At 39.6% G+C, this 22,415-nt stretch overlaps 2 protein-coding genes across 3 annotated transcripts; both read left to right on the top strand.

Moving 5' to 3' along the window:
* The first annotated feature begins 35 nt into the window (after nt 1-35).
* Nucleotides 36-20,878, top strand: LOC131437196 (PDZ and LIM domain protein 4-like). Of its 2 annotated transcripts, XM_058606387.1 has the most exons (4): nt 36-431; nt 6,082-6,233; nt 19,865-20,004; nt 20,106-20,878. In XM_058606387.1, the coding sequence occupies exons 1-4, from the start codon at nt 267-269 to the stop codon at nt 20,477-20,479; spliced, it is 831 nt and encodes a 276-aa protein (XP_058462370.1). In that variant the 5' UTR covers nt 36-266; the 3' UTR covers nt 20,480-20,878. The 2 variants fall into 2 exon arrangements, with proteins under 2 accessions (XP_058462370.1, XP_058462361.1); XM_058606378.1 differs by lacking the exon at nt 36-431 and having other exon boundaries at nt 5,754-6,233.
* On the top strand, nt 20,863-21,939 carry LOC131425704 (uncharacterized; the record flags this gene model as incomplete). The annotated part of the gene is made up of 2 exons (XM_058587788.1): nt 20,863-21,581; nt 21,647-21,939. Coding segments are annotated over 2 exons (837 nt in total), but the record flags the coding sequence as incomplete, so codon positions are not given.
* Nucleotides 21,940-22,415: the final 476 nt, after the last annotated feature.

Below are 22,415 nucleotides of genomic sequence, written 5' to 3'. Positions count from 1 at the left end.
TTTTTTTTTGTCCACTGGGTGCAATGCACAGACTCCCGAACTGCACTCACAGTAGTAGTTCAGATTATCTTGACTCGCGGACCCGTTGACACGTGCTTGTCGTCGTAGTGACTTGGTGTTTTTACTCGGAAAATTCCCTCCAGACCAATCGGGTCGGTGATCTCTTACAGTGGGGCTTTTGAGGTGACGATAAATACGACGAATACGTACCAAATTCATCTACGTGTGAAGTGGAAATAGAAAAAATAAACCCCTAATCGATCATAATGCCGGAGTTTGTGCTTGAAAAACGCAATATTCCAGTGCTGACGATTGCGTCCAACCGCAGAAATAGCGGCGCAGGTGGAGATGGTCAAGGAACCGGTGAAAATCCGCTCGGTTTCCGCATTACCGGCGGGGTGGATTTCGAAATGCCGATCACGATATTTCAGGTGAGCTACCAGAGTGGCAGAAGTGCAGAAAAGTCGTAGTCGAGAGCATCGTTTTTTTTATGTTGCTGCAGTTGAAACGGGAAACTTCGTCAGCTGATGATAGTCGGCAGCGGCGACGGCCTTCGGGTGAAAATAAACGGCCAAAAATCGCTGATGACGATAAAAATAGATGATCGTCAGACTATGCCGTGTAGTTCCGAGCACATTGCCGAGAGGCCTAGGTGCCGGAAAATTGCGTTAACCACGCACCGTGACATGTTTTGCGATCTTGATCGATGAGCGCAACGCAAGCGGATCGCATAACCTACGATGCAACCGTTTCGGTTGAGGCGGAACTTGCGTGCAACTTTATTTGAATGAAAGATCGCACAGTCGCTGTAGGTGACAAGCAGTGCGATAGTTGGGAATGTCGACGAGCTTGCTTTGACGTCACGAAAGTCGATGACAGAAATCATAAACAGAAAACCGAAATTACCGTTGTTTCCATCAACCTTTCGTCATTCATTTTGGGGAAATAACTCATTGAAGAGAATGGTATGTTTTGGGGAAAAATATGATGCCGTAACGCAAAATCAGACATTTTCGCGCGTGTGACCAGTTGCTTATCGTGGATATTATTTATAATTGGAAGTGACAATGTTTGTGTCGTTAAAAATTAGTTTTTTGTGGGACTGACGGAAGGATAGAAAAGACAAAACGGTAAGAACGTAGCAGTTTCTGAAGCGATAATAAATGGCGCAAATTGTATGCCAATGCGTCAGTTCATAATCTTGTGTACTTTACTTATTTTCAATTGGAAATCCAAGTCGAAATGATTCGAACATTACCTTTCAAAGTCTTACAGAATGATTAAATTTTAAGAACTAAATTACCCACCAAATTCGTCTTTTGGGGTTCAGTGATTGGACACAAATTTGGAATATCATTACTTAGTCATCATTAAAAATGACAAAAATAATTCTCGTGTTAGGGGGCCGAAATGACGGAATGCGTAATGAATTCTTACTCGAATGCATGATTTTTCAGTGCTCGATCGGTTCAGTGCTAGAATTTTCGCCTGAGTTGGCTGCTCGATTGACAGTGACATTATGAATGTCATTGAATATTCGCTCATTTTATGAATGTGTTAGGGTCAAATTTAGGCACCTTGAGCCGTTTCACTACACTCCAGCTAGAGGAATGGATAATGCTGACTAAGGTAGGCCGTTTTGTTAATTCCCAGCAAATTTCAACAGTTTATGTTGGAATTCTAAGAAGAACTGGTTATTTACTAGTTCTGTATATCCGAAAAACATGAAGATTGGAATTTGTATATTCAGTCATGTAACGTTTTCATTTAAAAATCAACTGAAAATCAGCACGAAATCGTGCAAAATCGGAAAAGAAGAAGAAGAAGAAGAAGACGAATTGACAATTCAGTCCGCATCTTCTCACTCAATTCCGACAGATTTCCGAATCAACCGGTTGTAGGTGAAATTCATTCGGAATCGGTTGTTGCACTGGAGTTGGAATCGATTCGGAATTCCACATGATTTCCACATGGACTTTCGAATGAATATTTTTCGCCGATTCGGAATCCATTCGGATCTGATAATGTGGAAATACTCTCACATATTTATCCGATTCACCGTCACCCGCTTGAGAGTAATTTCGGCAATCGGCAGAAGCCTGGCTGCATTCCGGCTGCTGTCAAATTTGTCCAGGCGAAATTGCGTCATTCAATCACCGTACGTGTCTTGCTTACAACTGTGGGCAAAAAACAGTAACGGTGAAGCCAGAGTGGGCGCGATGCGTAACGCGAAAGTTTTCCAATGATAGCGAGTGTCAAAGTGATAGTAGTAACAAAACAATATAATTTAGTTATATTCCTATTTAATGGAAAGAAAATTCTGATCAAAATTGATCGAACTCATCTTGACTGAATCCGCTCTTATTTAAGCCATCTACATGCTGTAGTGTTAATCGCCTGTAGCTGTATCCGAAGTTGTAGCTTTTTTTTGCTGAATGCAAATGTTTTTTTTTCTGCAGTAGTTTCAACTTTCGAAATTCTATTTCCAGAAGTAGTGCCGATTGGAAGCCAGCTTCTTAACATTTTCAACTAAAAATTTATGTAAAATGTATAAACTTTTTCCATCGACATAACTGGAAATATTCTCAAAACTCATTTAATGCACTTTCCTTGACTGTATATGCCAGTAATTTCTAATGTTTTCAAATCTCCAACACTTGCGCATCCCGTTAAAACTGCTCCGATTAGTGCTTTGATATAAATGAAATGATCTTCTCTCGCCATAACGAAAAAAAATTTAGGGAACCTTTGGTCGCTCGTTAATCGCATGAAAAACTGTTCACGTACTGCTTCGTTGTTTTTCGCACCGAAAATCGCTTGTCACTACGCAACGCCTCGTGTTTACTCTGAAATACATGTTAATTTTTTGCTGTAAACAAACGAATGTAATACAGAACTTTAATGATCGCATCGCATCGCTTCGCGTCGCTTGTCGCTTTCTCTCTGGCTTCACCCTAAGACTTTGTTCATAATTTCAAAATTCTTTATTTATTTTTCCAAATCTATTTCGTCTCCCTTAAAGTAATCCCCCCAGGGCACCAATAAACTTGTGCACGTTTTTTTTCAATCCTAGAAACAGTTGAAAAAGTCAATTTCCAGAATAGCCTTCAAAGCGCGTAGCGATTCACGTTTGATGTCTTCAATTGATTCAAAACGGTTTCCCCGAAGCCATCGTTTTAGTTTGATGAATAGCCAGAAATCACACAGAGACAAATCAGGCGAATACGGTGTTTGCGGAACGATATTGGTTGAATGTTTGGCGAAAAAATCACGAAGAATCAATGCAAAAAATTAAGTGATTTTGGAACCAATCGTGCTTTCACTTTTCTTACACACTTAAATTTTTTAGCTGAGTCTCGGCAAAAAAATGCCGAGATTCGCACAGCCGAGTAATCAGCAATCATCTCGGCAAAAATAAAATAACTAAGCGTCTCGGCACCCTCAAATTTGACAAACGTCAAATATTGCCGAAATCGCCAGCATAAGATTTACTGTTTGCTCAGTGAAACGTTCGCTGAATATTCGGCAATCCAATAAAACGAAAAAATGAAAAAAACAAATTACCGAACCATCAGTAATTCAAAATCTAGTCAATTAATTTTGTTTGTAATTTCTAAACATTATAAACACACCATTCAGGATCAAAAATTCATTTTATTAACACTTAAAGGAGGCTTACAAATTTGTTGCCAGTAGTGCTTAAAGCCTCTACCTTAAAACATGTAGCATAATAAAAAGCGGCGTTTCCGGATGCGGCCACCTTGAGTCGAGCTGGAAATATGAAAATAAAAATAAATATACAAAAATTTTCAATATTTAATGATGCATATACGGTATTGTTAAAAAAATAAACTTACTTTGATCTGTTGAATTTGTCCATGCATTGGGTCATTTTTTCGCATATCCCCCAAAGTTTTGTCTCGAGGACTCTTTGAGCCCCGTGTTGGGTGTTTTTCCCTTATAATCGCGAGTGCTCTGATAAAGTCGCTTTTTATAAAACGAAACATGTCACTATATTTATTCAATATTTTTACTTGTAAGTGGTTCCACGCTTCTTCGAAGATTATCCATTTTTTCACTCGAGAATTTCATCAGAAAATAATCGCACAATGCGAAGCGAAAATGTAACGCAGCAATAAATGACAGCTGTCGTGCTGAATCTCGGCAACAGCTAGCGCATATTCCGAAATCTCGGCAAACGTCTCTGCTGATGTCGGCATATCTGTTGTTTACTGATAAATTCAGCAAGCAATTATGCCAAATTTCGGCAAAGTGAAGCATTTTACCGAAATATCAGTGAATGCATTTAACGAAGTTCAGAAACATGCGTATTGATTACTGAGCAATCAGCAAATTTAGGTGTTGCTGATCAGTTTCGGCATTTTATTATGCCGAGCTCAAGAAATGGTTTTAAGTGTGTAGGCCCAAATGATCTTTCAAAATGGTCGGATGGCCGATTGCACTTTTAATACTTCAGACATACGTATACTAAACACTAATGAATATTTTGACGTGACACTTGGAACATATGTCACTGACAGTCATACCAATCTAGACAAAAAAAAAAGACGAATAAGGTTTCCGCGCGAGATATAATTCAAAACTCTTTTCCTTTAAAATTATCTCACATTATCGGTTCGGAATAAATACCGAATCAAATCCGAATGGACGAAAAAATTTTATTCAGAATTCCATGTGGAATTCAGTATGAAATCCGAATCAATGCGGAATCCAGTGCAACAACCGATTCCGAATGAATTTCGTCTCCAACCGATTGGTTAGAAATCAATCGGAATTGAGTGAGATGCGGACTGAATAGTCAATTTTTCAGTTATTATTCTTATTATTATTAATGTCGTTTATTTATACCCGGCTTGAACCTTTTCGATCAGACAAGACTGGCAGGACCGTTTTGAATCGGTTCTTCATTTTAGCGCCTTTGGTTTTCTTTTTTTCATTAGAAATTCAAATGAAGTGCTATAACATAGCTCTTGCACAACTAAACATGATAATCAAATCTCTTTAGCTCAATATACCAGTGTTTTCATTTCATTTATTTGGTCTCAAGAATCGTTTTCATTTTTGGATACACATACATGCAGTATTGACGAATATGTAATGAAGTCGAACAGAAAAAAGGAAAAAAAGAGCGATCTTGCGGTGACGTGGCCAGAGAATAACGCAATTTCGCCTGCAAAATTTTGACAGTTGCCGGAATCTTGCCAGGCTTCTGCCGGCTGCCAGAATTTCTCACAAGCGGGGAGAATGGAAGGATCTTGGGTAGTATTTGGAATTTCTTAGCTTTTATTTAGATATTTAGTTCAGTTTATCAAAATTCCTGAGCGATTTCAATAGAAAACTTTTAACACTACTTTCAACATAACAAAATTTTTTGAGATAAAATCTATATAGAATTCTGTTATGATGAGCTGATCAGGAACAGTATAGTTTCAAACTGGTCGCTTCATAATAGTAGGGGCACTGTAGTTAATAGTTGCGGCATTGAAACATATCTTTGGTGATGCTCGAGTTTGCTGTCACTGCTTCTGACGATATAGAAATTTATAATTACGCAAATCATTTGACGATGTGCAGATAAAACCGTGCGTTACGTTTCAAATCAAGAGAGAACAAATCGCTTTCTCTGCTGTGATAGCACGAGCCGACTGATCTGAGAATAAATTTTAAAAATATCAATAACCCGACAGATGAGAGAATATTCGAAAAATAAAAAAAAATGAAGATGACCCAGGCTCGACCGATGCAGTCCTCTGAGTGGGACGGTGGGCTAGTTCGGATTTCGGTTCAGTCTGCCGTCTATTGTTCACCGAAGAACACCAAAACCCCATTCGAACGGTCCGAATTTTTTTATTTTCGCGAAATTTCTCTATGGCACTGGAAGAACCGAAACTGGCCCCGGCGGAGGAAGGCAACTCCGTCGACGAGCGCCCCGTTTCGACAAAGCGCGACGATGCTCCCGACTACTACAAGCGGCCCCGGTTCAAACGGAACATCATACCGTTCGGAACGGAAGATTTATCGGTGCGGGTCATCCGCGAACGGTTTCTCATTCCGGACCAGGTCAAGGAGAACAGCCCGGCGGCCAAGGCAGGTCTGGCACTGGGTGATCAGATCGTCACGATTAACGGGGCGGATGCATCGGCTATGCGACTGGCAACGGCCGAATCCGTCATCAAACAGGCTGGCGAGCAGCTGCAGCTGGTAGTGGCCAAGTAAGCAAGTAGAATTCTGTCTGGAGTTGTTCGTTTTTTTTTTATTTTGTGATTTTATCGTTGAAAACTGAAACGTGGTACGATTTGGCACAAATCGTATGTTAATGTGTGTGATTAATGAAAGTGAATTTTTATCTCACAGGATTGTGCTGCTCAGTTTATTTTTAAAATGTTTCATATCAAGTGTCGTGACAATCTTGAAAAAAATAATTCGAAGGAACAAGTGTTTGTGTACGAACAAAATTGTTTCAACATTTTGTTTTCGTTTGCCTCATTTCTTAAATGACTATACGATACTGTGTTTTATTATGTTGTTTATTCATGTGTGTATAGTTTGATGTATTCAAAGTTATTTTCATGTTGTAAATAGTCTGCATTATTCTAGAATCCTCATTACTAACAATAGTAAGCGTCAAAAAAAAATCACGAATACGCATAACATTTCACAGCTGATTCATGTTTTGCGATATTAAAAGAAAACGCAACATGGTGTGAGTTTACCTTCAATTCGCCGATTTAACGGAAATATTTTGAACTCTGTACTAAACTATAATTATGAGACAATCACCGAAAACATTTCAAGTAGGATTTCTTTAAACTTTCAGGGAATTCGTTATTCAATTTAGGTTAAGTTTCTTCTTCAAGGAGAATCGACTACCTGTTTGGTATCTCTTCAAATGTTTCATAAAACTTTTCTTTCATTATGACCCAAAACATTTCAAATCGTATAACGATTCGGTAAATTCGCTGGGTAAATTCAACGGCTTTCGGAATGAACAAAAAAAATTCTGTTGCCTCTGTGCTAGTTTCACATCAGTGACGCTTAGAGGCAGGATGCCAATCCCATCCAAAAAAGCGGCTCGCCTCCGTTTTGATCAAAATAAGTGTAGAAGACACTTTCGGACGAAGAAAACAATATTCACTCAAGCCTCCTTTTGCCCGGATTGCCAGTTCAACACATAGAGCATTGGTCTTACACGCCAGTTGTCGTATGCTCGAACCCCGACCTGGAAGGATTCGTAGTGTCAGTACGATCGTAGCACTAGCCATGCAATCCCAAGTAACATTTTTAATATTATTAAATACTTGTAGCTGTCTTCAATGCTACATAATAAATCTTGCAATAAAACTTTAAACTCCACGAAAGCCTACTGAAAACCTCTATAAGAGCATGTTCCTGCAAAGTGGACCATTCTTCATAAGGTTTATAAATCAAAATGAAGAATCAGCATAAACCTGCTTTAAAACTCCAAATTCAAGAAAATTTTGAAACCAGCTTTACGATCAACATTAAATTTCTTTGGATGGAATGAATTCCGCTATGAATAAACTGTCGTTTATGATATTTTTTTTGACTATGTGTGTCATGTCTACTTTGAATGCAATCAGTAAGAATATATTATATTTTAATTACGAGTTTGAGACCATTTCCGAACGTGAAAACTTCATGCGCTTTTTTTTATCGTGAATGTAAGGATAAAAATAAGAATTATAACTAATCGCCTTGAAATAAATGCGGTTTTTGCGAAAGTCTCCATGATTTATGAAAATTATTTTTTGTGATTCATCGTCATTTTTGTAAAAAATTATTCTGTGGCGATAAAACTTGTGCATACGATGTGAAAATGAATCATGAAAGTCCAACATATTTCCTCGTTTTTGCATTTCGAAGTTTATTTAATGTCAATAAATGCTACGGTATAGAACATCATAATGGCGGCCATGAAATTCCTTTTAATGCAAATTACACTTAACCTAAGAAGCAATAAATCAAATAGCCTACAACTAATGTGTCATAAATGTACTTTAGAACCCTCAAATTTACTATGAGTGAAATTGTCATAGAATGAACACGCACACACACAAAACTAGATTTATGAAAGAATTTAACTGACAATAATGTTTTAAAGTAAATGTTTGAAAGCAATATTAAGAGTGTTTGCATGGTTTTATTCTAGTGCAAATTGTTTTATTTTGATTTTATTTTTAGTGTAGGTAAAGGGTTTTATAAAAGCTTTGAAAACTATGATATAACTGATTAAAAGAGACACTTATTATAGTTGTCATAAAACAGGAAGTGATTGAAAAATCAATTACAAAACTCCTATAAATTATAATCAAAATCACAAGGCATTCGAATTGTTACTTGGGAATGGTTCTGTATGCTATGAATCGGCAGAGGAGTCGGTTGAAACAGAAGGTCAAATTTCACCGAAGGGATATAATGCCAAGGCTTTGCTTCACTCCTCTTAACCGAATACAGATTGTCCGGCCTTTCGTATAACACCTTCCATCAAGTTTTGCACAGTCTCACAGTCACAGTCGGCCAATAAATTTTCATTCAGAATTCCATGTAGAATTCAGTATGAAATCCGATTCAACGCAGACTCCAATGCAACTAACGATTCCGAATGAAGTTCGCTTATTACCGATTGATTTAGAAATCTGTCGGAATTATGTGAGATAAAGTGAACTAAATTGTTAATTCAGTCAAAGCTGATTTGTAGTTAAATTCAAAATAATTTTTTTTTATAACAATAACACATGGATCAATAAGTCCCGAGACTAACAATGGAAACAACATTTTTTTTGCAAATTTTTTTTTATTCATCAACATAATCACCTTTTAAAGTGATACAATGGTTCCAACGTTTTTCCAATTTTTTAATACCATGTTTATTAAAAAAAATTATCTTTCGCTTCAAAATAAGCTTCAGTTTCAGCGATGACCTCCTCATTTGAGCCAAATCTTTTTTGCATTTTTTTAAGATCAACAAAGAGCCAGTAGTCACTGGGGGCTAAATCTGGCGAGTATGGGGGGTGGGGAAGCAGATCAAAGTACAATTCGTTCAATTTCGCCATTGTTTTCATCGACTTGTGGCAGGGTGCATTGCAGCAATCGCGGCACCCACTTGGAAAAAACCTTTTTCATGCTCAATTTTTCATGAAGGATAGTAAATACACTTCCATATGATATCTGTGTCATCTCAGTAATCTCACGGAGCTTCACTTTACGATCTTTCATTATAATTTTTGTCACTTCACTCACATTTTCCGGTGTAACGGCTTCCACAGGTCTACCCGAGCGTTTCGCGTCATTTGTGTCGGTACGACCACGTTTAAACTCGGCGAACCACCGACAAATCATTGCTTTTGATGGACAAGAGTCCGGATAACATTTTTCAATCCATTGTTTCGCTTGCACGGTGTTTTTATCCATTAAAAAACAATGTTTTATCAAAACACGAAACTCGGTTTTTTTCATTTTTTGAACAAACTACAAAACGACTTTACTCCAACCTCGATAACTCAGCTGTTTCTGGTCGGATCGACTTAAAATTTTGACCCGTTTTAAGCAAAGGTTAGTACTCTAGAAAGACGTGGTTACTGGTTTACTACGAGCGCCATCTCTGCTTTAGTCTTGGGACTTATTGATCCATGTGTTATATAAATTCAAATCTTTTAAAGTTTTTCGAAACCTAGTAAATGATTTTAGGAGCTTCTAGAATTCTAGCATGAACATTCGAAATTTTCTGGATACCAACAAAAAGGCCAACCTTAGTCAGGATTTATAATGTCACTGTCAATCGAATAAGAATCCATTACTCAGTCCGTCTTTGATACAATGTGGGATACATTCGTATCCGAGCAGTCGTCCGCGATACACTTGTTTTTTTTCTGCTCCGTATCAGGACGGTATTAATTACAAAATCTCGAGTGCGAAGGTGTTTCCCTAGCAAGGGCTAGCGGAAACATTTCTGTTGTGAGATCTTTCTTAGATCTAATAAGTGATCGGCAGTGATACACACCGGCAGTGATACACACCGGCAGCAGACAGTTGTGTGCTTCAGCGTTTCTACCTGTCGCTTGAATAGCATCGGCACCAGCAGTGGTTGATTCATCAAGGTCACGCGAGGGAAACAATCGAAGCGAACTCATCTATCGGCTCAACAAACCATACCGGTGAAGTAGTTTTTTCCTTATTTTTATCTTTCTATTTCTTACTACCCTATCTATTTGCTCTATTTATCTTGTTGTTGTGGGAGATATGTCTTCCGATGGGGGGAACCCCGGGGAAGATGATGATGTACCTGAAGAGGTGGAACATTTAGATGAATACTCTTATGGTGACACATCTTACATGGATATCCCCGCAACCCCTTTGGAAAAACCACCCCTCCGTCGGAAGGCCTATCAGGATGACGGATCGGTTGGCCCGTGGGTGGTATACTTCCGGCCCATAGCTAAATCTCTTAGAGTCCTTAATATAGCTCGAGATCTGTATAAGTACTACTCGGCAGTGAAACACATTGACAAGGTGTCACCAAATAGACTGCGCGTCGTCGTGACTGATCTGAAACAAGCAAACGATATTGCTAGCAATGAGATCTTCACGAGGGAGTATCGCGTCTACGTACCTTCTCGGATGGTGGAGATCGACGGTGTGGTTCGCGAGGAGAGTTTAACGGTTGAAGATCTTATGAAGGATGGGATTGGCCGCTTCAAGAATGTCGATCTTCAACCAGTGAAGATATTGGAGTGCAAGCAATTGCACTCTAAATCGGCACAAGATGGGAAGTACTACCCATCAGACTCTTTTCGTGTGACCTTCGCCGGTTCTGCACTTCCGAATTACGTTTTAGTGGGAGGGGTTCGTCTACCTGTCCGGTTGTATGTACCGAGGGTAATGCACTGTTCGAACTGCAAAAAGATGGGACATACGGCACCATACTGTTGTAACAAACCACGGTGTGGTAAATGTGGCGAGGGACACGGGGATGACTCATGCAGGAAAACGACCGAAAAGTGTATTTACTGTGGCGAGAATCCGCATGATCTTTTTGAATGCTCCAAGTACAAACAACGCGAGGAAAAGCTTAAGCGAACCGTAAGGGAGCATTCTAAACGATCTTACGCGGAAATCCTCAAACGAGCCACTCCCCCTACCCCTAACAATCCGTTTGCTCTTTTGTCGACTGACGCTGATGCTTCTTATGACCCCGGCGTAGGACCTTCTTCTCTTCAGCTAGGAACAAATAGGAAAAGACCAATTATGTCCTCTCCTAACCTTCCTCGCAAAGGTCTAAAAGTACTACATCAAAATGAAAATAAAACATTCAAGTTCAACCAGAAAAATTCCGTTGAACCCAAGCCAATACCGCCTGGATTTCTAAAATACAACCAGGAATTTCCTGCGCTTCCAGGGACACCGAAAAACCCAGGTGATCCCAAAACACAACCAGAAAATCCGACAAACTCTGGATTACTAAAATTCTCTGATATCGTGGACTGGATATTAACAGCCTTCAATATAACTGATCCTCTTAAAAGTATTCTAACGGCTTTATTACCAACAGTAAGAACATTTTTAAAACAGTTGACAGAACAATGGCCCCTCCTTGCAGCGATCGTATCTATCGATGGCTGAAATACCTACAGAAATCGAGAATATGATCACTATACTGCAGTGGAATTGCAGAAGTATCATCCCAAAATTAGATTCTTTCAAATTTTTGATAAATTCGCGCAACTGCGACGTATTTTCATTGTGTGAAACATGGCTCACTTCAAATATAAACTTTGACTTCCACAATTTCAACATTATACGCCTGGATCGAGGAGACTCCTATGGAGGGGTTCTTTTAGGGATCAAAAAGTGCTATTCGTTTTATAGAATTAACCTCCCCTCGATCCCGGGCATTGAAGTTGTTGCTTGCCAAATCAGAATTAGAGGCAAAGATCTTTGTATAGCTTCTATCTACATACCTCCCAGAGTCTCGATAGGGCATCGACGACTGGCAGACATCATTGAGCTTCTTCCCACCCCGCGGTTAGTTTTAGGAGACTTTAACTCGCATGGTACGGGGTGGGGCTGCCTATATGATGATAACCGTTCTTCGTTAATTTATGATCTGTGCGACAACTTCAATATGACAATTTTAAATACGGGTGAAATGACACGCAATCCAAGACCGCCAGGCCGCTCTAGTGCGCTGGACTTATCCCTTTGCTCGACATCACTACAGCTAGATTGCAAGTGGAAGGTAATCCCTGATCCCCACGGTAGTGATCACTTGCCGATTTTGGTTTCAATATCCACTGGTGCACAAACACCGACATCAGTCGATATGACATATGATCTCACGAAAAACATCGACTGGAGTTCCTACTCGACCGCGATATCCCAAGCTCTCGAAACGAAACAACCAGATTCGCTAGAAGAAGAATACAAATACCTAGCTGACTTGATCCTCAACGCCGCGATTCAAGCCCAGACCAAACGAGTACCCAAAACTACAATCACTACGCGACCCTCAACCCCATGGTGGGATAAAGAGTGCTCGGAAATATATAAAACAAAATCATCCGCGTATAAAACATTCGGGAACAGTGGCAAGCGCGAAGACTACGAGAAATATGCATCACTAGAAAAGACCCTGAAAAATCTGATTAAAGCAAAAAAAAAAGGTTACTGGCGTCGGTTCGTCAATGGCCTATCTAGGGAAACATCGATGACCACTCTGTGGAATACAGCCCGTCGTATGAGAAATGCAACCACTAATAACGAATCCGTAGAATATTCAAATCGCTGGATATTTGACTTCGCCAAGAAAGTTTGCCCGGATTTTGTTCGCGAATCGAATGTCTATCGCGTCGCGTCCTCTCGATACAGTGAAAACGATTCCCCCTTTACGATGACGGAGTTTTCTCTAGCCCTCTTATCGTGCAACAACAATGCCCCAGGGTGTGATAAAATTAAATTCAATTTGCTTAAAAATCTTCCCGATATCGCGAAAAAACGTCTGTTAAACTTGTTCAACAAGTTCGTCGAACAGAACTTTGTTCCTCAAGACTGGAGACAAGTGAGGGTTATCGCTATTCAGAAACCGGACAAACCAGCCTCCAACCACAACTCGTATCGGCCGATTTCAATGCTTTCCTGTATTCGGAAACTGCTGGAAAAAATGATTCTGTTTCGTCTCGATGAATGGATGGAAACAAGTGGCTTGCTTTCAGATACACAATTTGGCTTCCGTAAAGGCAAAGGAACGAACGATTGCCTTGCGCTGCTTTCTACAGAAATTCAAATGGCATTCGCTCACAAGAAGCAAATGGCATCAGTATTCTTGGACATAAAGGGGGCTTTTGATTCAGTTTCCATAAAAATTCTCTCGGAGAAGCTGCACAAGCATGGTCTTTCCCCACATTTGAACAATTTTTTGCACAACTTATTATCGGAAAAGCACATGTTTTTTACACATGAAGACTTGACGACCTCACGAATTAGTTACATGGGCCTTCCCCAGGGCTCATGCCTCAGCCCCCTTCTTTATAACTTTTACGTCAATGACATCGATGAATGTCTTGAAAATTCTTGCACGTTAAGGCAACTTGCAGATGATGGCGTGGTGTCTATTACAGGATCCAAGTCTACCGACCTGCAAGGACCATTACAAACTACCTTAGACGCTTTGTCTACATGGGCTCTACAGCTAGGTATCGAATTCTCCACGGAGAAAACTGAGTTGGTAGTATTTTCCAGGAAGCGTGAACCTGCACAACTACAGCTTCAACTAATGGGTCAAACCATAGCTCAGGCCTTCACATTCAAATACCTCGGAGTCTGGTTCGATTCCAAAGGTACCTGGGGATGTCACATTAGGTATCTGAAACGAAAATGCCAAAAAAGAATCAACTTTCTCCGTACAGTGACCGGGACTTGGTGGGGAGCTCACCCAACAGATCTTATAAGGCTGTACCAAACAACGATATTGTCAGTGATGGAGTATGGATGTTTCTGTTTCCGTTCAGCCGCGAAGATACACTTTATCAAGCTGGAGAGAGTCCAGTATCGTTGCTTGCGTATTGCCTTGGGTTGTATGCAGTCGACTCATACGGGGAGTCTCGAGGTACTAGCGGGAATTCTACCGCTGAAAAACCGTTTGTGGGATCTCTCATATCGACAACTCATTCGATGTAGCGTCTTAAACCCGTTGGTTATCGATAACTTTGAACGGCTAGTCGAGCTTAATTCTCAGACCCGATTTATGACATTGTACTTTGATTTCATGTCACGTAACAATTATTCTTCTTCATATAATCCTCACAGTGTTCGTTTCTATGATACTTCTAATTCTACGGTGTTTTTCGACACATCCATGAAAGAAGATATTTATGGAATCCCGGATCACGTATGCCCTCAAGTGATCCCAAATATTTTTAATGACAAATTTAGAGAAGTCGACTGTAATAAAATGTTTTACACTGACGGATCACATCTCGACGGGTCCACTGGCTTCGGTATTTTTAATGAAAATTTCACCGCCTCCTATAAACTCAGTGATCCGGCTTCAGTTTACGTCGCAGAACTAGCTGCAATTCAGTATACCCTTGAGATCATTGAAACTTTGCCCACAGACCACTACTTCATTGTATCGGACAGTCTCAGCTCTATCGAGGCTCTTCGCTCAGTGAAGCCTGGAAAGTACTCGCCGTATTTCCTGGGGAAAATACGGGAACAACTGAGTGCTTTATCTGAAAAATCATATCGGATTACCTTGGTTTGGGTCCCATCACATTGTTCCGTAAGGGGCAATGAGATGGCGGACTCACTGGCCAAGGTGGGCGCATTACAAGGTGAAACCTATGAAAGACCAATCTGCTTCAATGAATTTTTCAGTCGTTCTCGTCAAGAGGCACTCGTCAGCTGGCAAACCTCCTGGAATGATGGATATCTAGGACGGTGGTTACATTCCATTATACCGCAGGTATCGACGAAAGCTTGGTTCCGAGGGTTGGACGTGAACCGGGACTTTATTCGCACAATGTCAAGACTTATGTCCAACCACTCTTTGCTCAAAGCGCATCTTCATCGTGTTGGCCTTAGTGAGAGTAATCATTGCGTTTGCGGAGACGGTTATCATGACATCGAGCATGTTGTTTGGGTGTGCTCCGAGTATTGCGACGTCAGACTCCAGCTAATTGATTCCCTTCGGGCCCGAGGTAGACCACCTTATGTTCCAGTCCGTGACGTTTTGGCAACCCGAGATCTCCTTTACATGACCTACCTCTATAACTTCCTCAAAGCTATAAACGTGCAAATCTAGTGCCCTCTCTTTCTCTTTCTTTCTTCTACAGTGGTCCTACCCCAAATGAACTAAACACTGGTCAAGCTGAATTGCTGGAAACCATCCATAAATGACACACCGACATCAAAGTACACCAACAAAGCATCCGAGTCTAGTACAGTCTCTTCCTCGTTACAATCTGGAGAACGTCAAGAACTCGGAAATGAAAAGTGTGTTAAGAAGATGCAAGCTATTAATGAATGATTTGTAATACCAAAATATGTTCAAAATCAATACAGTATAGGTCCCACCCTCCTGACACTCCTTTACTAACTTTAGGGGAGCAGGTCGCCCCATAATACGGCTTCCACTCATATCCACCTAACAACAAGATAATCGGCCACGTTAAGCTAACGCAAATGAGCCCAATAAAAATTTTATTATAAAAAAAAAAAAAAAATGTGGGATACATCCAGCGTTGCCAGGTTGCCAGGATTTATCTGGCAAATTTCAGATTTTTTCCTGTATCGCCAGACTCTCTTAACTAACCAGATCTTTTCCCAAGTAACATTTTTAATACTAATAAATACTTGTAGCTGTCTTCAATGCTACATAATAAATCTTGCATTTAAACTTTAAACTCCACGGAAGCCGACTGAAAACCTCTATAAGAGCATGTTCCTGCCAAGTAGGCCATTCTTCATATGGTTTATAAAGCAAAGTGAAGAATCAGCATAAACCTGCGTTAAAACTCCAAATTCAAGAAAATTTTGAAACCAGCTTTACGATCAACACTAAATTTATTCGGATGGAATTAACTCCGCTATGAATAAACTGTCGTTTGACAATATTTTTCTTGATTATGTGTGTGCCATGTTTGCTTTGAATACAGTCAGTAAGAATATATTAGATTTTATTTACGAGTTTGAGGTTTTTTTCCGAACGTAGAAAGTTCAGGCGCTTTTATTTTTACCGTGAATGTATGGATGAAAATAAGAATTACAACTAATCGCCTTGAAAAATAATGCAGTTTTTGCGAAAGTCTCCATGACTTATGAAAACTATTTTTTGTGATTCATCGTTATATTTCCATTTCGTGGCGTTAAAACTTGTGCATACGTTCTGAAAATGAATAATAAAAGTCCATCATATTTCCTCGTTCTTGCATTTTTTTTATTTGATGTCGATAAGGGCTACGGCAAGGAACATCATAATGGCGGCCATGAAATTTTCTTTAATGCAAATTGCACTTAACCCAATAAATCAAATAGTGTCAAATTGCACTTAACCCAATAAATCAACAAGAGTGTCATAAATGTACTTTAGTAGCCTCAAATTTGCTCTGAGTGTAACTGTCATCCAATAAACACGCACACACATAAAACTAGATTTATGAAAGAATTTAACTGACAATAATGTTTTAAAGAAAATGTTTGAAAGCAATATTAGGAGCGTTTGCTTGTTTAATTTCTAGTACAAATTGTTTTATTTTAAGTCCAGTTGTTAGTCTAGGTAAAGAGTTTTATAGAAGCTTTAAAAACTATGATATTACTTGTCAAAAGAGACACTTATTATAGTTGTCATAAAACAGGTAGTGATTGAAAAATCAATAACAAAACTCCTATGAATTATAGTCAAAACCATGAGGCATTCGAATTGTTACTTGATTTTCACCTCAATGATGTTGCAAATAGGTTCGAAACTGGCGACAAACACACGGTTTACCAGCAGTTAGGGTGGAAACTGAGTTCGGTTTGACATCAAGCGAAAACGACATAATTTTTACACTCAGCGTGGCTTGCTATGTTTTTGCCCATATCATGCTATTAAATGTCACGTGCATCTTCAACGCAAGCTCATTTAAATGAACCTCATTTTTCAAGATAAATATTTACATCTGATAAAATATGGCCGTATTGGTTGCAGTTGAGTGATAAATACAGTTGAATTTACATCCTACCGCAAAGTGAACAACTTTCAAACGTAACAATTTCGAAATGCAGATCTCGTGGGGTATTTCAAAATAACTGTTCTATAGAGTGTGTCTTTGCCGACGGGTTTTACCCAATTGTTTTATGCATGTACGCTCTCTGACATCAGTTGAATATTATCTGAATTTTGCTATCATATTGCTCGTGGGACACAGTAACGAAAAGCAAACGTGAGAGTAGATCTATTTTCGGACGATCTGGCGTTAAAATTTGTGTTTGTGCCATGTAGTTCAAAAGTAGTATAAAAAATATGACTTTTCTAGGAATTCTCACAACTCTAGGTCATGTATGAATGACTTTACGAGTCAGGCGTCTGAAGAGCCATAATTCAAACGTTGTATGAATGAAGACACCTGTCCGTTCCGTGACGTGATGCCGCCCAATCCAATGGACAGGTGTTGCACCGGCGACATCTGGTTGCATTGGATCTGTCTAGCTAGTCGATTCGACTGAAAGGTGACGCGCCGTGCTGTCTGTGTTAAACCTACCTGTCGTATATGTTGCCAAACAAAGTTTACAGTAAGAGTTGATTATTTCAATTTTTGATATATCAAATCATACAATAAATACGTGCGTGCCAAAATAGCAGCACTGCGCATCCATACAATTGACATGATATGTTCAATGTGATGCGGTGCGATGGCGTTGCTGAACTGAAGATTGATTTCACTCCAATCTGACAGGGTCTGGTGGAAGTAAGCTGAATCTGAAATAATTTTTCTCGACCTGTTTTAAGGAAAACGGAAGAGTTTTAGAGTAAGATTTTCGCTTTTCTTGAATTGCAATTTTAATCAGTATGAGCCGATTTATTTATTTTTCAACCGTGTGGATTATTGAGTAAAATCAGGAAATGAAGCGCCGGAATTACTCATACGCTTGCAATGAGTCCTGCTCCTTAAAGTCAGTGACACCTTCATCAGGAATCGTCTCAGTCAATTTGATATGGTTCTACTCAATTTTGGGTAAAACACCATTTTGTGCCGCTGAGTAGCAGAGATGCCAGATATTTTCAAAACAAGTCTGTATTGGTTTGTATAAAAAAGCTGTATTTATCTGTATTCACTAATAAAATGAAGTTTCTACATTAAAAAGATGTTAAAAAAGTGGTATTCCAATAGATTATGGTAATAGAATAATAGATTCAATAAGCATTTATTATTCATATATTCGTGAAGCCATTACCGGGCTCACAAGAATATTTAACGACGCAATCGAATAGTTTATTTGAGCAACAAATAAATTGTAATTTTAAAAACTTATCTAGTTTGAAAATATTGACATGAAATTCCAACGCCCAATATGCAACGGCCATACAACTCTTAGTCTGACAATAAAGTTTCATGAAGTTGATCTTGGGTGCTACTAAAGAACTATTCACACCTTTCCGATTCGGTTCAGTGTCAGTAGATTTTTGAGATTATTCGGAAGTAGTCAACCTATTCCACGATGTAAAATACCTGGTGATCACGTTTTTCTATGTGTTAGTGCGGTTGTCATTTTATTTTGGAATAACAGAGAGAAGTGAAGAAAAAAATCATAAACAAATGACGTTTCGGGAGTTGCTTTTATGAAAATATGTAGAGTTGATTCTGTTTGCGAAAATATTGACAGTGAAATGCGGTGTTTTGTTCCGGGATGTTTCAATCGTTTTCATTACCTGCATTTGAAATGCCACCCACAGCACAATCACATTATCCATTATCCATAATAACTGTAATAGATACCACAGTGCGATCCGCCAAATCCTTCCTCCAACGAAATGAACAGAATCGGATGTGTGTAAAATTTTCTATATTTCGACGTTACCTTGCAAGTCCCTTGAAGAAAAAATGTCCAGATTTTCAATTAGTGCCAAAGATTCGCCAGGCTGCGCGACAACTGGAGTAACTTAGAAGTGAAATCCCGATCTGAACTGGTCGTTTGTTTATGTTTACATGCTTGAATCCCGGCGCGCCATACTTAATTTCGTGAGAAAATTACCAACACAACCAAAACTGTCTTATCATGCCACCAGTGTATTTTACGTCGTGAACCTATTCGGTATTGACAAAGACATCATATTAACAAGATATCCAGCTCTCACATTTCCCGAACAAATCATTGGCAACATCCTTTTTTGCGAGCATGTCGCCCTCAGGTGAGTCCGCATCGAATCTCATACATATAAGTAGGGGAGAGGAATGTCAAATTCGTGCGCGCCAAAATAGCAGGGCTGAGCACCCATACAATTGACATGATATGTTGAATGTGATGCCGTGCGATGGCGTTGCTGAACTGAAGATTGATTTCGCTCCAAGCTGACAGGGTCTGGTATTGACCAGTTTATTTGGCTGAAGTGGTTCAGATTTTAGAATGATTTCCCCCTGACCTGATGTTGGATGCGAAACAAGTGACGCATTTATATGTTCACACCGCCATCTAGTTTGAATCCCTCAAAACTTATTAATGAACCCAATTTATAAACAACAAAGTTCTAATGTGATTGAAATTGATTGTGCAAAAGAACAAATACAACGGATATCGAATAATTAATAAAACCGCTTTTGTTTTAATTTGTTAAACCTGCTTCCAGAGACGATGAGGAATCAGCCAAGACCCCGGAAAAACCGAAAGAGACCCGTGTGGTGAAGTTTGCAGGTATAGATGACGACACGAAAGCCGATGTTACTAACAATACCCCTGCTCCCAAACTGAAGCCAGATGAAGAACGTGGTATGTTGTATGCTAATATGCTCCTATAACCCGGACTAACCGGAAGCATTTCTCCGTTTGTTTATATGTGTACGCTGGCCGGTTCTGTTGATGATGTCCAGCGAACTGGATTCAGCCACCGGAACGTAAGGTGTGGCATCCGATTGTGTGGCAGCAACCACCACCGCCGATTCCACCGGATGTGTACGGAAAAGATGCTCCCCATCAAAGATTAATCGCCAACATCCGCCGGCTGTTGGTGGAAACAGTCAACAAACCGGAGGAACGCAAGAAACACATAGAGAACATGATGCTTTCGCTACCGACAGGTTCGAAGAAGGGAGAGGAGGAAGAGGCACCGCCGGTACCAGCTCCGAAACCGAAACGAAAGAAGGGCAAGAAAGCCCGGAAGCCGGTTGTTCGAAAGCATACCGAGAGCACCACTTCCGAGGAGGATACGATGTCGCATGATTTGTCGGAGTCAATACCGGTTTAGGCAGCGACTTTCCTTATTATTTGCGAAAGTGTTCTCTGCTTACTATATGCGGAAACCGTCGATAGTTTGTACATTAAATTGTTATTTATACATGTTATATTAACACTTACAACATTTGAAAACAAGACATATTTTACACGAGCGTACACAATAAAAAAAACTTTCACAACTAGGTATAGGAAAACGAAAACGTGCGGACACGATTTTTTTCTGTTGGGCGGACAACGATTCTGGTGGATACTTCAGCGGACACATGTCGCTTTCAATGAGTTTTCGTAAAAAAGCATAAATTTAATCAGATGTTGTTTGTGAATCTTTGTTTGAAAGCATGGTGGCTAACAGGAATTCTTTAGGAAATGTTGATAATTTTCCTTACTGAATAAAACGTGTTTGTTTTTATATCTAGTCTTAGTTTCATAGTCAGTATCCGAAAGTTATCAATCCCAGTAAAAGTGAAATCAGTTCGACAGCGGTCTCAACAACTTACAGTTGGTATAACGTATTCTAACATACATAACAACCTGATTCTCCTTCATCCGATAACCTATCGATCATTTCCAGAATTCTTCCACCGTTCGATAACCGCAAGTCCAAAGCGTTCACCGGAACCGTTACGTTCTCCTTCGTGTGAATCTTGTGAGTACACCAATGCAGCCGTAGTCGAAGAACAGCTTCGACAGATGCAGAAGCAGCTGAACGAAATCAGTATCATCCCGATGCAAATTCAGGCAACGCTAAGCTACCTCACAAAAGTACTGGCCAAGTTTGCACCGCCGGAGTTGCAACAAGAGCTGCCATCATCGCTGCGAAGCAGTTCGGTGCGAGAAACAATTCAGGAAGAAGTCGAGGAACATCTCGATCACGACGAAGATGAAGATTTGACCAGCTGTTTAGAGCTGTTGTTTGACGAATCGCAAGTACTGGACGTAGTTCCTCCTAGGGAGTATGAGTACGAGTATTACTCGGATGATGAACCCGAGTATGACAGTAAGGACGAGGAAACCGTGACCGAAGAGGAACGGCTGAAGCAAGAGAAACTTGATCGTGTAACCAAAATGGAACTATCTTGGCCCTGGAGCCAGTCGGCTAAACCAATTCATAAGTATTGAAATACCATTATCATGCTTCCAAAGTTCAACAACTTAAATTAACGTTTTTTTTTCGTAGGCGATCAAACTGTCATTTGGTACCGAGTGTGGCATTGGAAAAATCTAAAATTAAGCAGCTAACAGAAGGCGATTTGCATTCTTTCAATCGTGGCTACCGTCAGCGAATTGGGAACTGAGTCCCATTTTGGAATGGAACTCAGAGACTTATCAACTCAATGGCGGAATCGTTGCACCTCATGATATTCACTGTACGAACAGCGGGTTGAACTTTATTTCATTTCACAATGACTCATGACAAAAAGAATGCCCCTAGATAACTGATTTTGTATGAAATAAAATGCTTTTAAGCTAATGACGTAATGATTTTGATAAACGTTCGTCGAACACTTTTATTACGTTGATGACAGATGGTTTGGTCACATTCAGCAATTTCGCCAACGTGGCGTGAGAGTAGCTCGGATTTTCACGATGCGCAAGTATAATTTTAACGCGTTCATCTTGTTACGATGTAATTTTTACAATTAAAGAGTAAATGTCATAATCAAACAGTATCTCGCTTGTGGGGAATTCTAGCAGAAATTTGGCTGAATTCCGGTAGCTGTCTACCTAGTGCTGGCAGAATTGCGGTGCAGGAGAGAGGTAGGCTCTAAATGATTAGAAAAACATTATCATTCAACAAAATAAACTCTAATGTTTTGCATAATACAAAGCATCATTCAAACAACATTTTGTAATTTTTTCGTGGAAAAATATTGAGGAATAAGTCAGTGAAGAGGTGTTTTTGAGAATGCTTCCTTAAATCATGATTTGCGGTATCCACTGTATCT

Source organism: Malaya genurostris, chromosome 1 (genome assembly GCF_030247185.1).
Source record: "Malaya genurostris strain Urasoe2022 chromosome 1, Malgen_1.1, whole genome shotgun sequence".
NCBI lineage: Eukaryota > Metazoa > Arthropoda > Insecta > Diptera > Culicidae > Malaya > Malaya genurostris.
This window is presented reverse-complemented; position numbering and strand designations above follow the sequence as displayed.

Coding starts and splice junctions, on each gene's coding strand:
- LOC131437196 (XM_058606378.1), top strand. CDS start 5,890: ATGGCACTGGAAGAACCGAAACTGGCCCCGGCGGAGGAAGGCAACTCC. Junction 6,234..19,864: donor CTGCAGCTGGTAGTGGCCAA/GTAAGCAAGTAG, acceptor ACCTGCTTCCAG/AGACGATGAGGAATCAGCCA. Junction 20,005..20,105: donor GAAGCCAGATGAAGAACGTG/GTATGTTGTATG, acceptor GATGATGTCCAG/CGAACTGGATTCAGCCACCG.